At 38.0% G+C, this 16,284-nt stretch overlaps 1 protein-coding gene across 1 annotated transcript; it reads right to left on the bottom strand.

Moving 5' to 3' along the window:
* Window positions 1-508: 508 nt before the first annotated feature.
* LOC141785366 (transmembrane protein 150A-like) lies at window positions 509-15,473 on the bottom strand. Its single transcript, XM_074663675.1, has 8 exons — window positions 15,052-15,473; window positions 13,544-13,629; window positions 12,109-12,156; window positions 9,633-9,719; window positions 8,897-8,964; window positions 4,517-4,644; window positions 1,752-1,929; window positions 509-1,530 (listed from the first exon to the last, which is right to left on the bottom strand). Exons 2-8 carry the CDS (start codon window positions 13,618-13,620, stop codon window positions 1,280-1,282), a joined length of 837 nt encoding a protein of 278 aa, XP_074519776.1. The 5' UTR covers window positions 13,621-13,629; window positions 15,052-15,473; the 3' UTR covers window positions 509-1,279.
* Between the last annotated feature and the right edge of the window lie 811 nt (window positions 15,474-16,284).

A 16,284-nucleotide genomic window follows, 5' to 3' on the forward strand; every position in this document is an offset into this window, starting at 1 on the left:
TGAAATATGCTAAAATAAACTGTCCCTACTTCTCTGAAGCGCTGAGCTATGGTGTTGGGACTCAGTTCTGTGCTTGTTTTCATCTGGGTGATGCTGGAGTGACGGGGAAGGAGACGCTCATCATGGCAGAGCTCCTTCTGGGAAGAATCACTCAGCTTCCTGATGGATGTCACCCTCAGGGTGCTGCTGAAGGTCAGATAAATGTCTATAAACCCTCTGAAAATACACAAGAATCTCTGATATTTACTGTTTGAATGATTTTCTCCTAAAATTGTCAAAACCTCTTTTGCTGTGGCTCAACAGGAGATTTGTGATGCTCTCTGTATTTTATTCCCTTAACACCAGGAGATTTTCTGAGTCTGAGAGTTTTTACAATTCTAGGGAGATGTTTTAGTCTTAGTTTAACTTATTTGCAGTTTCTGTATACGTATGGTGTATAATCTCCTTTTTAAATCCAGATATGAAAAGGAAAAACACACAGGAAAAACATTTAGAAACTCCTATTAGCTTTAATTCTTTGGTTCTCTGTGTTTACAATATAAAACTTCAGAAAAGTGTCTGTGTGTACAAAAAAATACAGCATGACAGTTTCTTTCTCTCTAAATAGTTTGGTCCCATAAAGACTGAGTCTCTCACTGTAACAGAGAGTCAAAATATAAAGTTGTTTGGCAAAGAGCTGATACGGCATAAATCAAGATATACAACAAAGCTTATCCAGACCAAGAGGAGACGATACTTTGGTACAAATCACTTTAAAACTTTGGAAAACAAAACTCCAAATATTTAAAGACTCTTTAATATTAAGACAAAGTAACAATCAAAGCACATTAAATGAACTTTTCTTTGGCGCGCAGTAACTTTTCATGCATTGTATAAAATATTCCAAAAACTTCACCCAAACCGTGGAGCCGATTATGTAAGAAAACTTCCTGAGGTTTAAAACAATCCAGAGCTCAGTGTCTGAACGTCCAAACATTCAAACAAACTTTGAAATCTGAGGAACTTTCAGGATGTCAGATCTGTTAGAGGCCACTTCAGCCAAGAATTCAGTCTGATTGTTTCATCCAGAGAGAAAAACAAACATCAGGACTGCGTGAGGCTCTGCTGGTGCTCGTGGTCAGAAAAGGCACTCCTAGTTCTCCTAGCAGCTTTCAGCAAAGCCAGAAAACCTCTGTGAAGCTTCAGTCTTTGGTCTCTTCTCTGTGTGTGCAGCCGTGAGCGTGAGGATCCAGGCTCCTGGTTCAGCCTCCGTCTCTGTCTCCAACATCCTGCGGCTTGGTTACAGGATGGAGAGGCTGTCCGTCTGGTGGTGGTGGAGGTGGTTTGGTCCCACGTCTCCTTTCTGTCCAGATGTGGAGAAGCTCAGCACTCCTCCTCCTCTGGATAAGACCATCAGCGTGTCACCCGAGATGCCACTGAACTCAAAGGCAAAAGTCCCGTAGAAGCACATGATGAGCATGCAGTAGATCCACTCAAAGATGGCAGAGGCGTGCTGTAGGGCGAAGCTCTGCTGGCAGAAAAAGACGCCACCTGAGGGTCAGAGGTTAAGGAGAACGAAGACTGTAGAGGAAGGAGAGAAGATCCGGAGACATGCCCTGACATTAAAACGTCTTAATTTATGGTGTAATTTTAATATTTAGGATTATTTATGAACTGAAACTTGGAGCATAAAAAAAGAAAAAGCCTGATTATTAAATGAAAAATGCTGAATGTAGCTTAAAGTTTTGCTTTCTCTCTTGTCTGAAGGATACTAAGCACCAGAGCCACCAGAGCCAACAGCGCCATCATCACCCGAAGGTGTCCGACCCGATACTCGTCTTGAGTCTTCGCCAGCCTGTAGGTGAGAGCCGACTGCAGACACACAAACAGCATGCTGGAGGGGAACGCCACCCCTGCTCCCACGTAGTGCAGGACTTTAGCGAAATCCACCTGAGACACAGAAACAGACAGAAACAGGTAAAACCTTTAACTGTGGAAGATCTAGGTCAGCACAGATAGAGTTCTTAGAGACAGAGGAGAGGATTTCTTAATCTGCACATGAACACGTGCCTCATTCAGCAGCTGTAACGTGGAGTTTAGTGGGTGACAGGGCAGATTTTGAGGAGGTGAAGCAGCTGTTAGAGCAGGGTAATTACAGGGTCAGGACACAAAGAGCATGAAAAGGTACATTGTGTTTTACTTACGTCCCCTTTTTCTGCACAAACCAGCTGTCCTGATGTTAAAGAGGGGGGACGGTTTCTGAGGCTGAATGAGCTTCAGTCACGATTTAAACCCTCAAAACCAAAACTCAACACCACTTTACTTTACTCACTTTACTCTCAAACATTAATTATATCTTATTCTCACCTGTTCCCTAAATTGCTGTTTGACTTTTTTTACTGTAGGCTTATTACTTTTGGTAGTTTATTTCATTTTTGACATCATATGAATGCATTATAAACAATAATTAAGGCTGAACGATTTTTGAAGATAATCTAATTGTGTTTTTTTTGGACTAATATTGCTATTTTTGGGGTACGTTAATCACTATACACAAGCAATAAACCGTTCTACAGTATAACTAAAAGGACAAAAGATACTGTTAATTTATAAACCATTCTTTCCTGTAGGCCAGGCCTACATGTTAAGATGAAATGAGATGAAGTGACAGGTGAATTCATACAAATAATGTATCTTTGTTTAACTACTACAATCACAGCAGAATATTAACTGATTGATTTAACTTCAGGCCTTCTAGACATGTAATAAAATTATCATTAATTTCCTTAAATAAAATCAGAGAAAGGAACAAAGCACTGTAGCACAACAGGCCTGATGAACAATAATATAAAAAATAAATATGAATCCTCTCTTCCATGAATCTCACACAAAAAAAAGTGCATAAATGTGAATAAAGTTTTCTCACGCACACTGTCGTGAAGACGTGACTCTTAACAAGTGTGTGTTTGTTTCTGAAATGAATGGAGACAACTTTTTACTCATACAACACCACAAGGTAAGGTATCAACAGTTAGATTGAGATACCGCTTGAAACACGACAACAAGCAAACTTTGTCAGTTTGTACCATAGTTTAGTAGCCAACTATACTGAGCGTTACTTTCAGCGCTGTGCTCTGAGACGTGTCTGTAATGTGTAGTGGAGTGTAGTGAGTCTTGGTTATGTCCTCACTCTTTAATTTATTGATAGACTCTCATGTTTTAACAGACTACTGCAGAATAACTGCTGACTGTGGGTTGGAATCAACATTATCACAAAAAGTTTAACCCGTGTTTTAATCTTTAGTATGATTTTAGCCTTTAGCTCATGCTCTATCACTCTCTGGTTTATCTTTCTTCTGCTCTTCTGTCCTTCTCCTGTCTGAGAGTTAGGCTCCTGTATTCACCACCACTACAAAATTAATCACAGAAATCATTTTCAAGCAGAGAAAAACACAGATCTCTCTTCTCTCTACTAACATTGCAACATAAATGGCATTTAGGAATAATTTATATTGGTGTTGATAATCTCATTTTAACGTTTGGATTACGATCAGGCATGTATCTAGAAAATAATCTTTCTTAGAAACTGAGGAAACCAGCTGTCGTGTAACCACAGAGCAGTAGAAAGCATGCTGCCCCCTGCAGAGTTGTTGAATAAGAATGTTAAAGTAGGGGATCTACAGTAAAGGTTGCACACCTCAAGTACACGAACACCGCTCCTCTGCAGGTCTGCACACGCTCTAACACGTAAAACCCTGAGAAAGATTCAAATCCTGAATGACATCCCTGTAAAATCTCAGCAGTCGGCACATGTTCAGATTTAACACAGCTGTTACCTGAGGCCACGAAAACTCACAGTGCCAAAAAGGTATGTGTGTCTGAACATACAGCGTGTCCCCGAGCATCGCCAACATGTGCTCACATGTTCTGTACTGTAACTCCTCTACTGTAAATATAACGTCAGCACACGACCCTGACCTGCAGATCTCAGCTCATAACGTCTTTGTGTTTAAAATACGGGACAATCGAAGCTCCTCATATCCTCGTCTCTGATGTCACAAAGAGGCTATAACCACACTTGACTTTGTGTTTCCATGACACTGACCCAAAAACCATGAAAAGATGTACCTGAGCTGCAAAAACTGCACAGTGAGACAGAGAAAAGCATTAAACCCATCATGTATTGAGAGTTTAAAGAGCATGTTACACTTAGGTAAGAGGAGAAACACCTGCTGAGCACAGAGAGACCACGCCTGGCACATCAAACATCCACCTCCAGTAAAAACAAAGAAAGTGAGACTCACAAAGACCCACAAAGACAGGAATGACCCACAGAGAGATCCAATCTGACTCTGACTGAATGCTTTTTGTTAATTATGTAAGAAATTATGCAACAAGCTTCAGAAAGTAAAGCTGGATTGACACTGAATAAATAAATACACTAAGAGATTAAAGTGAAATACTTTAAAGAGCTTGAGTCAGATGAAATAAAACAAAGACTTTAATATTTTAAAGTGTTTTATGAGACGGTGGTTACCTGGAAGTTTCCCACCATGATGAGTCCGGCTGCACAGATCCACGACGTAGAGAGACCGGCCGTGTTCAGGATGCAGTTCTGGTGTTTTTCAATGACGTGAGCGTATCGCAGCAGACCGATCAGCATCACTGGAAGAGGAAAGAGGACGACATATTACTTTTTTATTTATTAAGACTTTAAAACTTTTATCATATCTTTTAAAACTGTCGAACTCTAATAAAAGTAAAATTCAAGTAAAACCAGGACAGGCTGTCAAAAAAAGGACATTTTGAAAGAGATCACTGACTCAGCAGATCTGACCTCCACCCTATTAATGATTTTAAATTATAAAATCCAAACTTTTTTTTGTTGTTGTTTTTGTTTTTAGAATAACATCATTAATTATTGAAGGCAATGAACTACTAGAGGACTAAGATTAAAACAGAATAAATGCAGTAATTAAGATTATCTATGTAATGCATGTATGTTTATTTCCTTCTCAATGTTGTTTTTTTGGTAGAAGCAATTACTTTTATATTTTTTTGTGTGTGATTTTGTCTTTCTGTTTTTTTTTATTTTTATTTTTCTGTTTTAGTTGTTTGTGCTGTTTCTATCATTATTATTATTATTGTTATTATTACTATTATTTTAGAGAATTTAATTTGATAAATATTGATCAATATACTTTGAAAAAATAAAGTATTAAAAAACACAAATAAAAAACAAAATTTAAGTAAAATGTTTTTAAAGGAACAAATCTATACTTAATGTCCAAGCTTTGAATATTTTTTGCTAATTCAGAAATAAATACGTCAAAATGAAGGACTAATTTAAAAAACTGAGATTCATAGACAATAGATTTAGTCATCGTCCTTGCTCACAAAATTTAAAATTTAAATCAAAAAAAGACATTTTGGTTTTTGAATTAAAAATTAATTAAATACTGAAGGTAATTAACTTCTTAAGGATTAAAATGGAATAAATGCAGTAATTAAGGCTATGTGTATATTAATGCATATATATATATATATATATATATATATATATATATATATATATATATATATATATATATATATATTTCCTTCTTAGAGTTGTTCTTTTGGTCGAGGCTATTTACTTTTATATTTTGTTGTTTGGTTTTGTTTTTCTGTGTTTTTTTTTTTTGTTTGTTTTTTCGCTCTGTTTTTTTTAGGTTTTCTGTTTTGTTGTTTGTGCTGTTTCGATTATTATTATTATTATTACTATTATTATTATTATTATTATTATTATTATTATTTTATTAATAGTAGTAGTAGTAGTAGTAGTTATTGTAGTAGTAGTAGTAATAAGAGCAGTAGTAGTTGTGCTAGTATTAATATTATTTTGTATTATTATCATTATTATTATCATTACTATTATTATTATTATTATTATTATTATTATTATTATTATTATTATTGTTATTTTGGAGCATTAAAAAATCATAAATTGAAAAACAAAGTATTTAAAATAAACAAATTAAAAATAAAATTCAAGTACAACCAGGAAAGGCTCGTCAAAAAAGGATGATTTGAAGAGATAACTGACTCAGCAGACCTGACCTTCACCCTGAAAATGTTTTTAAATGATAAAATCTAAACGTAATGTCTAAACTTTTAATGTTTTATGCTAATTCAGAAATAAATACATCAAAATCTAGGACCAATTGGACACTTTCTCTTCCTCCAGCATCAAAAATCTCTGCAAACCCTCAGCAACTCAAACTGCTGAGGCTGCAGATCTCAGTGTGAGCAGATTCCTCTGGTCTGTTTATCAAACTCTTCTCCTGAGCCTCGCAGCAGTTCTCTGTCCTCTCCCACTCTCTCCTCTGAAGTTCACATCTGGAGCTCAACATGCTGCAAACGACACGGAGCGACTGTTTTATGTCCGTATCGTTTATCCTGCAGCGATCACACAGGTCGCTTTCTAATGAGAGGTCAACACACTGCCTGTTAAGTAAAAAGCTCGATGAACATCATAAGACTGCAGCTTCAGGTCACTGAGATTTAACGATTAAAGAGGCTGAAAATACAGAGATCAGTCAAGACACTCAGGTCAGGGTTTAAATATTTACTGGAAATCATTTCAGCATAACAGACTCCTTCACTGAGCTTAATGTTTGCTGAGTAAGAATGAGAGGATGATCACTGAGATGGTTAATATATGACGCAAAAATGCTCAAAACTGTTTCAAAGTGCGTAATTTCTGCTGCTAAATTTGGTGAAGTGTTGGGCTTGTTCACTTTGCGTCTACGTGATCAGCGTCACTTTACCCTCAGTATTCTTCAACCAAACCCTCTTCCTCTGAAACACCACATCAAAACGTCTCAGCACCGTTCAAACAAACAGATCTGTGCAAGAAACTACAAACACACACTCCTTCACCCTGTTATGTAACCAACATGATAATGTCTCAGCTTTTCTGAAACACCACTCTCTCCTTTGTTTTTGTGTTTTTTTTTTGCAGCCCTAAGAAGGTTTTATCTTGAGGTCCTGGCTTTATCAGGAAAGAGAGTTTTCATAACCCTGAATTCAAGGATGCTGTGAAACAGTGACAAAGCTGCATGAGAAGGCACAACTTTACTTCTCTAACAATCAGAATGTGAATGTGCAGAAGACACGGTGTCTCCATATGGAAATCTGTACATCCCAACTATCAAAACACAACAAAAACACAGAAAGAGCATTCACTGGAAAAACAAACAACAAAAGACGTGTGGTCAAACTTAAGTGTGATTGGATCACAGTCATCTGGACTTTAACGCTTGTTTTTATCACTGTCCTCTGATCCAATCTGACAATACACCTTCAAATCAAAGAGTAAACAACTTCTCTGTGAGGCTAGCTTTGAAGACCTTCCAGATCAATGGTAAACACCTGATATAAGAATGCAAGAGGGGCTTTGTGTCAGGCTTTAGTCCAGTTTGAGACTAAGGCCTTGTCCACACATAGCCAGCTATTCTAACCCCCTTGTTTGTTTTTTTTACCTCCACCAAGCAGGCTATGTGTTTGGGAGAGTTTGTCTGTCTGTCTGTGAACAACATAACTCAAAAAGTTACAAACAGATCTGGATGAAATTTTCAGGAAATGTTCCAAATGGGGTAAGGAAGAAGTGATTTGATTTTGGAGGTGATCCGGATCACTGTCTGGATCCAGGATGTTTTCAAAGGATTCTTTATTATTGTGAAATAGGGCCGTTTTCACCATTTGTGTATATAACTCCACGATAAATGGTCAAATTTCTGACAGATGTAAAAGTACGATCCAGATCCTGGCAATATTCTGGATACTTAGATCCAGAATATGAAATATGTACTGGGTCATCATAATTTTCAACTCTGTCAGGAAACAAATTATGCTACAAACCTGCAACTAACACCAAATTGTAGCAGACAGTCTGCTGAAAGGTAGTATAACATTAAAGTCGGACTAAAGTGTTGCGTCACAATCACAATACGCTTGGCGGAGGTCTGAAAAATACTTTCATCCACACATAACCGCGAAAATCTGCTGATTAGTGCGGCTCGAAGCATAACAAACCAGTACGTAGCAGTGTTTTTCAAATATGAAACCTGTGCCAGCCAATCAGAATGAACCCCCGTCATTTAGCTGTGACATTAAAGAAAAAAACTCTGTTTCTCGGTTTCTACATAAAAAACAGAGATTTGCAAAATCTTCACTTTGGCTGGAGTTTCCAGAATTTTTTTTTTTTTTAAGTGAAGTATAACTGTGTTTTCGTGTACACTTCTGGGACTTCTGAGGCTAGCTGAGCGCCAAACCGGAAAGTTTGGACTTGTCCTGAAACAAGCTCTTGGCTCTGATTGTTTGGACATATATGATGTATGTGAATCACACTCTGGAAGGAACTTAACGTGTGAGATGTACTGAAAGTGTGAACCAGCACACACGTTTCCTCCAGTGTGAGTAGAAAACGTTTTTGTTGATCCTTAGCTTTAAGTTTGAAAGTAAAAAAAACAAATCTTACTACTCATACCTGTTCTAGTTAATTCCACAAACAAAAAACAACAAAAATCAATGTGAACCTGTCTAAACTCGGTTAATGAACTCTGTAAAATTTCCTAAAATAGCTGCTTTAAAGTGGTTCACAGCAGTTTGGAGTCATCGCCCTCGTGGTCAGAGGGTCAGTACTCCTGGGTCATGTGAGGAGGAAAAACGCGGCCATTCATGGCATGGAGTGAATTTTCCCCTCAGAGGGAGATGTGAAGGAGGACATGGCAGAGATTTCTGTGGAGCAGAGACTCGACGGGAGTCATCCCAGCTGAGAAAACAAAGCTGCACACAGACTCGTACGAGGATGGCATGAAGTGTTAAAATGTATGGAAACTTTACGAGCACCAGAGGACTCAGATCTGATACTCACCCATGAAGGAGCCGGTGCTGCAGATGAGGCTGAAGAAGCAGCTTTCAGGAGGGAGCGTCCCACATTTACTGCAGAGAAAACACACAGGAGAGCAGGGGGTTATTAATGTGGACTCCAGGGAGCAGGAGTGCAAGTTCAATCAAGTTCTTCTACTCGCTCAGGTCAGATCCATGCCCCTCTTTAGGAATCTGGTCCTGTGTTTTAACTGCTGTGCAATCTCTGGAGAAATTCCTTAAAAATAGTCAAGAAAAGCAGCGCTGTGTGCTCCGTGGCACTAAAAGCATGCCAGCTTTTCCTTAGAAAGCCATTTAGGGGAGGGAAACGTCTGTAGGGAGAGTCTCAGTGGGAGGTTGAGCAGAAATTACCCTGAGAACTTCATCCATGGAAAGAAGAAACATGGAAAAACACCCTAAACTTACAGACACGAGCAAACCCCTCACTCATCAGGCTGCAGACTGTCAGGAAGAAACATCCTTTGTTTACATTCTGTGTCTCAGTGTGGAGACGTTTCAAAGAGCGCTGAAGGATCCACTACACTCAACAAAAGCTCTTCTTCCTGTGGAGGTGAAGAGGTCCGCTCAAACGGACGAGTGTGGACTCATCCAGCGACTAAACTCTGAACACCAGCTGCTCAGAGGAGATTTATCTGAAGACTGTCATTATCTTCTAGATTTCCTGTTCATATCCACAAATTTTTCAGGAGTAGTTTGAGGATGGAAAAGCTGCGTTCACTGACCTGATGAGAGGGACATTGTCCAGCGTGCAGCACAGAACAGGACCTCTCTGTAGGGGCAGCGGCTCCTCACAGGACTCATTATAAAGCCTGAAAACACACACAGGGACACAAACACACACTTCAGCCTACAGAGAAAACACTGTATGGAGAAAATATGTCACTGCGCTCACATTTGGGAATCAGACTTAAAGTTTATTTTGGCCTCGGCTGAACTCACTCGCACGCGTTTGCCTCAAAGTGGCTCAAAGTTCAAAAACCTGCTCCACATTTTAGGTCGAGTTTTCACCTTTATCCTCTAAAGACCTCATTAACCCTGCAGAATACGTCTAAAGTAAGCAGATGTGTTGATGCTCTGTTAATGTTTGAGCCTCATTTTGCATCATTTCACGCAGAAAGCTGTGGAAGATTAACAGAAATACTGTCTCAGTGACAGTTTAACGATGTATTGGGGTCTGATACATCCCACAAATACTTTAAAACGAGTTTTCTGAGTTTGAACTATCTTGTAACTTTCACCTAGTCCTCCTTAAATCTGATTAGACTTCGGGTCTTTTCTCCTGCCGTGATAACAAGACCTACGATTAAATCATTTTGTCACATTTTTCCATCTTGTACCAGCTTGGACCAGACTTTTATTTAATAACCAGGTGTTTTAAATCCAAATCAAGGCTTTAAGTATCATTAATCCGACTCTGTTTGAGAGATAAACACATCCACTGCCCTGAAACTGTACCACACTGTTTGTATTCCTGTGTTATCATTCCTCTCCTCTGCTTACATTCACGGTTTACAGTAACCTTAAATCTTCATACGCCCACGTCTTTGTCTTCACACATGCTCCTCTCGTCTCCATCTCAGTCCACTCTCTGTTTGATTTAAAGTCTATAAACCTGTCAGGATGTGCAGCGAGGTTGAAGCTTGTTACATAAAAGACGTGGTCCTGAATTAATGCTGGATAAACACACCAGCTGAGAGAGTGAGGCGTTTCGCACCATCTAATTATTCATAATCAGTGACTGAACCAGAACCTTGCACCACTCTAAAAAGATTAACTTTGTGCTTTTTAGCTTTCAGTCAAAACTTAGTCTTAAGTTTTTCAACAAAAAATGAAATCAGGAGGTTTTCTCAACTCCAAATAAAACAATATCGGCTTCTCAAGCTGCTCCCTTAACTTTCTCAGTGAGCTGTTTGATGTTATTACCCAGCTGAGTTAAATACTTGAAGCTGATTGGTCATAACAGTGATTCATTTCTAGTGGCAGCTGTGGAAGCTTCTGATTGGTTAAAACTCTGCATCAGGGTTCTGCTCACCCTGTTAAAACCACCTGTTCACTATACTCTGTCCATTACTTATTATGGTGTATGGTTGGTTTTGTGCTCAAAATAACAAAAATATTACCTCTAAAGTCTTTAAAGTGTTAAAACTCAGTGTACACTACTCTTAACGGCTCATTTGTTGGCCATTAACACCAAATTGTTTGCAATTGCTGCTGTGTTTTAACCATTTATGCTCCTGTTTGGGTCTGCAGATCCTACATGTAACCATGATCTCATTGTCTATACACAAGATCAGCTGTCTGCAGCCCATAGCATGCTGATGCTTACTGGTGCTAAGCCTGATGTTTCCTGTGAGCTAAGGAGCAGGAGGTGAGGATGACATGCTGAGTGTGAAGAGACTACTTCGGGCTGTCATTTCATCCATCCTTGTGGAGAACGGTAGATTTATCTCTAATAAGATGGACGAGCAAGCGATGCTAACCCAGCACCAGAGGAAATACCAGATTTTCACAAAGACATGGCTAATGGAGCTAACACCAGACCAACACCATATTGAAGGATTTTAACTTCTGAGAGTGAGAAAGACAAAGGAGAGCTACAAAAAACTGAACAGACTGGTAAAGAAGTCCAGCTCAGTCCGTGACCCTGTGGAGGTGGAGGCTAACTGGCGAGCTATGGCCAAGCTGTGGCTTCTGATGGACGTCCACTGCTTTGTACTTTTTGCTACTGTGACTCCAGAATGTCCCTTCCCAGATTAATAAAGTACATTTTATTCTATAATATAATATAATATAATATAATATAATATAATATAATATAATATAATATAATATAATATAATATAATATAATATAATATAACGTAGTATAATATAATATAATGTTATATTATATTATATTTCATTTTATTTTATTGTAATATAGTATATTATACTTAATTTCATTATATTATATTATATTAAATTATAATACATTAAATTATATTATATTATATTATATGATATGATATGATATGATATTATATTATATTATATTATATTATATTATATTATATTATATTATATTATATTATATTATATTATATTATATTATATTATATTATATTGAAATTTATTTTATTTATTTGTGACTTCAATAATTTAACTGTGCATCAGAAACACAACTGGCTTTCTGGTGTGTGTTAGTGTGTGTGTACTGTACCAGTTCTGCACAGGACAGACGTGCTGGTTGTACAGGGCCATGGCATATCTGCGAAGTTAGAGAGAAAAAGTCTTTGGTTAAGTACTAAACAAGGACAGAGAGACATGAATCAGAGAGATGATGTTCTTTTAATCTCAAAGATGTGATACGACGAGGACATGCTTTCTCTGTTTTCCTCATTGATATGAAACACTTGAAAGCGAGATGTACGAGTCCTAGTTTTGAAGAGCGGCATCATATTAGATAAAATAAACCTCATACGTTTCACACTGTGGCTGTCGGCTGTATTTTAACCTGACTGTGACGTCAGAGGAGACGCTGCTGCTTTCAGATCTCTTTAATATGTCAGCTACACAATAACCAACGCACCCTGGCACCCAGACTGGCTGTGAGCCTGAGATCAGTCATTACACACTCAAATACCTCTGGCAGACAGATACTTCAACTTGACATTCAGTCATGTTGGTGACGTTATAGTGATGACAGTCTTTTATTAAGTCCTTCATTTCTGTCCAAACTCTCAACTGTTCATGCAGCACAGGCTTTAGTTATGTTTCAGGATTGTACGCACAGACGAGTGTCAGCGTGTCTGAAGAACAACAGGTCAGGCTGAGAGAGGAGGGGGTTACACACTCCTCTCTGAGGGGGAAACGCTGTGTGAGGAAATTCACACCCTCACTTTGAGAAGGTGTGAAAGACTCCTGACAAAGAGAGACTGTATGTCAACCCAGTCACACCGAGGAGAGACAGGAAGAGGAAGACAGGGACAAAAGAAAAAGCCACGCAGGTCAGGAATGAGCTCCGAGAGACAGAAAGTGTTTCTGATCTCCAGGATTCAAAAAGAGATGAAACGCTGTGTTTCAAGTCTTGCATTTACAGAGTTTCTCCAAAGCAAACACTTGGAGGTCTGAGAGTTAATTACCTGGAACGAAAAATGGGAAAACATCCCAAGAAACGTAACTCCAAGCCCCCAGGAGAGACTTAACTCCACTATTTGATTATTGATGTTTGTTTGTCTTTATGATGAACACATTACTCCCAGAACTTTCCTACGACTGCTCCAGGCTTTTAAAGGAGTTACAACACAGTTTAAGACTCACACCTACAGAAAAATATACAGATTTCATCCTTTTTAAGTTGTGTGAGGACATTAGGAGGAGTGACTGTTGTTCATCACAGACGGGGAATACTCAGCGACACACAGCCCAGACTGAACGCCCAGAAGAATCTCAAGGATGACTCTGTGTCTCTCGACAATTGCTCTCTCAATCCAAAAAAGGAAACTGTTTTACATACATGACCTTTATACACACAGCCGATCTCATGGTGAACAGGTTAGCCTCTAACTGGCTGATGTACAGACGCGTGGACTCCAGAGTTACGACACTCTGCGTCACAGTTTGTCTTTAGAGACAGAATCAACACGTGGACTTACACGACCCATATTCCAGTGATGGTGAAGACGGGCAGGCTGACGGGGAGGATCATCCACAGAGACATGACGACCAGCATAAGTCTCCACTGCAAGAGAGAAAACATCAGAGCATCAGTGACTCTGATCAGATCATTAAAGACAGATTCACACGCTGTTCTCCAGAACAGCAGTTTTATGAGTTAACACAATGTTTAAAAGGTGTGGAATGACTATAGCTGACATATTGAGCCGAGCTGAGGTCTTCAGACACAATCATGAGTCCAAACTCCAAAAACTATTGATTCAGCAAATCTTCAAACTGACACGGCGGATTGTTTAAGTCTACTTAAAAAATCCTCACCAAGAAAGTTGCAGAAACACATCTTCTTTACCTTATTTTAATCCACCTCTTGGTTGATTCCTGCTCGTACTGTAACACACGCCACCAAAAATATTTTAGGAATTTCTTATTTTGTATTTCTCAACAGCAAGAGCCTGGCTGTTATCATGGTTTAAAGCTTTTTTCTATTTCTGTGTTCAATATTTGAACTAAAACTTTCAAAAAAAATTCCTGTTTGAGCAGAATCACCTGATTTAGACCAAGACTGAATTTTTAAAACTTTCTAAAACATTAATAGGGCCTCAAAAAAGTTATATCTACATCATTAAGGTGTAAAGTTTGTTCGAAAGAGGTCACAAGTTTCATGTTTGTTCTTTATAAAACAGTTAAATCGTGCAATTTATTTGTAAATCTGACAAGTCTAAGCAAAAAGTGACTCATTTTCTAATCAAACACTCTACATAACAAACATTGACGTCATCTGTCGACTTCAATATGTTTTCTTTTTAGTGAAATCTGCAAAGTAACGTCACACAAACTTAGTTAAGTATAAGTTAGAAAGCAGACTCTTGTGATTACATTTAGAAACACTGATTAATGCTCAAAATTCAAAACAACTTTTTGTTTTAACTCTCTTAAAATGACATTAAGGCTTCTGGAGGTTAAAATAAGATAGTTTTACAGCCTGAAAATTATGAATGGAAGTCTTGCTGCAAACATTTCAGCATGAAATCCTCTAAAATAAATCCTGCATGATAAATTTAAAGAACCCAATGCTTTAAAAACAATCAATAATGCAAGAGTACATTGTTTTTAACTCAATTGTGCATGCTTTGGTTGAAGAAAAAGTTTTAAATCAGTGCAGAGAAAAACACTTCATCACTAAAAGTTAATAACCTTCATAAATAACTGAGATTTAAATAAAGAACAGGGTAAAATCAAATTAGAAATGTCTAAATTTTCCAGTAAATTGTGTAAAAACTCACGTCAATCTGCAGAACCAAACCTGTGAGGACGTTTGAGTTACCTGAAAGAGTTTACTGTTCCTCCTCTCTCCTCCAGGATCTCTATATTCTGCATAATCTGCACGTTTCTCTACCTCCTTCTTCATTATTTGTCAAAGTTAAGCTTTCAGGAGAAAATCTACAGGTAGATTTCCAGGAAAACAGAGTCATATGTTTAGTCTCACCTTTTCGTTTGCTCACTGGAAACAGCTTCAGGCTCTGCTCCTCATCTCAGCTCCTCCAAACTCGACCAAAACTCACAAACAGTAGAAGAAGAAGAAGAAGTCTCAGCGTGTCTGACCTGCTGTGAGTGAGCTGCTCTCATTGTCAGGAGAAAAAACAAAAAGTGGATGAAATGTTGAATCTGATCACTTCAGAGTCAGGAGGAATCAGAGGTTGTGAGTTAGCTCCTTTTTGTCCATCACACACTCCGTCCGTCCTCTGTGAGCTGTCTGATTGTTCTGATGGGAGTGTGAGGAGCTGCAGGAGTCACTCACTTTAAGCTCCGCCCACTTAAGTCACGTTTCATCCATTCAAAACAAACATCAGTTTTTTTTTCTCCTAATGCGTGTTTTTACGCTAATTTTGTGTTAATGAATCCTCTTTTATGAGCTGAGAATGATGCAGAAACTTCTCTCTGAACTTTCTGTAAACAGCCCCGGATCAGCTGTTGCTGCATATGTTGTTTTGTTGATGTTTTTTTTTCTATCCGTCTCGGATCGTTTTGTTCTCCGTCTACTTCCTGGAAACAGATTTCACAACCGTGTCTAACAAATTACTCATCACTGTGCTGGACTGTACGAGTGTGTCTGGGATTGTATTTCATGTTTCTGTTCTCTCTGTCTTTAAGTAAGCCCGGAGTGTTTTCCTGGAAAGAAAGTGGAGATGATGCCTTCAGGGACACTTTTCTGAGATCCTGTTTTCGAGATTATATGAGCTGTTCTAAAAGAATGGATAAACATGGTGTTTTAATAAAGTAATAAGAGAAATCATTTATCAATGAATCATGTGGAAAAAAATAATGATAAAATTCACATTAATTTAATCACGTATCACCCCTTTTGGTTGCATTTTATGTCTGTTTTTGCTTATTTAGTGCTGTTTTCATAAATTAAAATTAGAAATATCAATCTTTCACAGAGAAAAATATTTTTAGGTGTAAATGTTGAACAAACCATAGAGCTAGAAAAGGTATAAAAAGGAGATGTGTTTCTGTTGTTGGGGTTAAACCATGGAATGATGCAAACATAAATATAAAAACTTGCAATTCATGTTATATCTTCAGAAAAATGGTCTCCAAAGTTATCTTTGAAAACTATAAGTGTTGATCATGTAATGATGTTGTTAATGTTGATTCTTTATCGGTTTGTTTATTTATTTATTTATTTTTGGTTAAATATATGGGCAAGGCTCAGATA

Source organism: Halichoeres trimaculatus, unplaced genomic scaffold (assembly GCF_033239565.1).
Source record: "Halichoeres trimaculatus isolate MK-OKI-2021-1 unplaced genomic scaffold, fHalTri1.1 fHalTri1_scaffold_23, whole genome shotgun sequence".
NCBI classification, from domain to species: domain Eukaryota; kingdom Metazoa; phylum Chordata; class Actinopteri; order Labriformes; family Labridae; genus Halichoeres; species Halichoeres trimaculatus.

Coding starts and splice junctions, on each gene's coding strand:
- LOC141785366 (XM_074663675.1), bottom strand. CDS start 13,620: ATGCTGGTCGTCATGTCTCTGTGGATGATCCTCCCCGTCAGCCTGCCC. Junction 4,645..8,896: donor CAGCACCGGCTCCTTCATGG/GTGAGTATCAGA, acceptor TTCCTCTTCCAG/TGATGCTGATCGGTCTGCTG. Junction 1,531..1,751: donor TCTGGTGGCTCTGGTGCTTA/GTATCCTTCAGA, acceptor TCTGACCCTCAG/GTGGCGTCTTTTTCTGCCAG.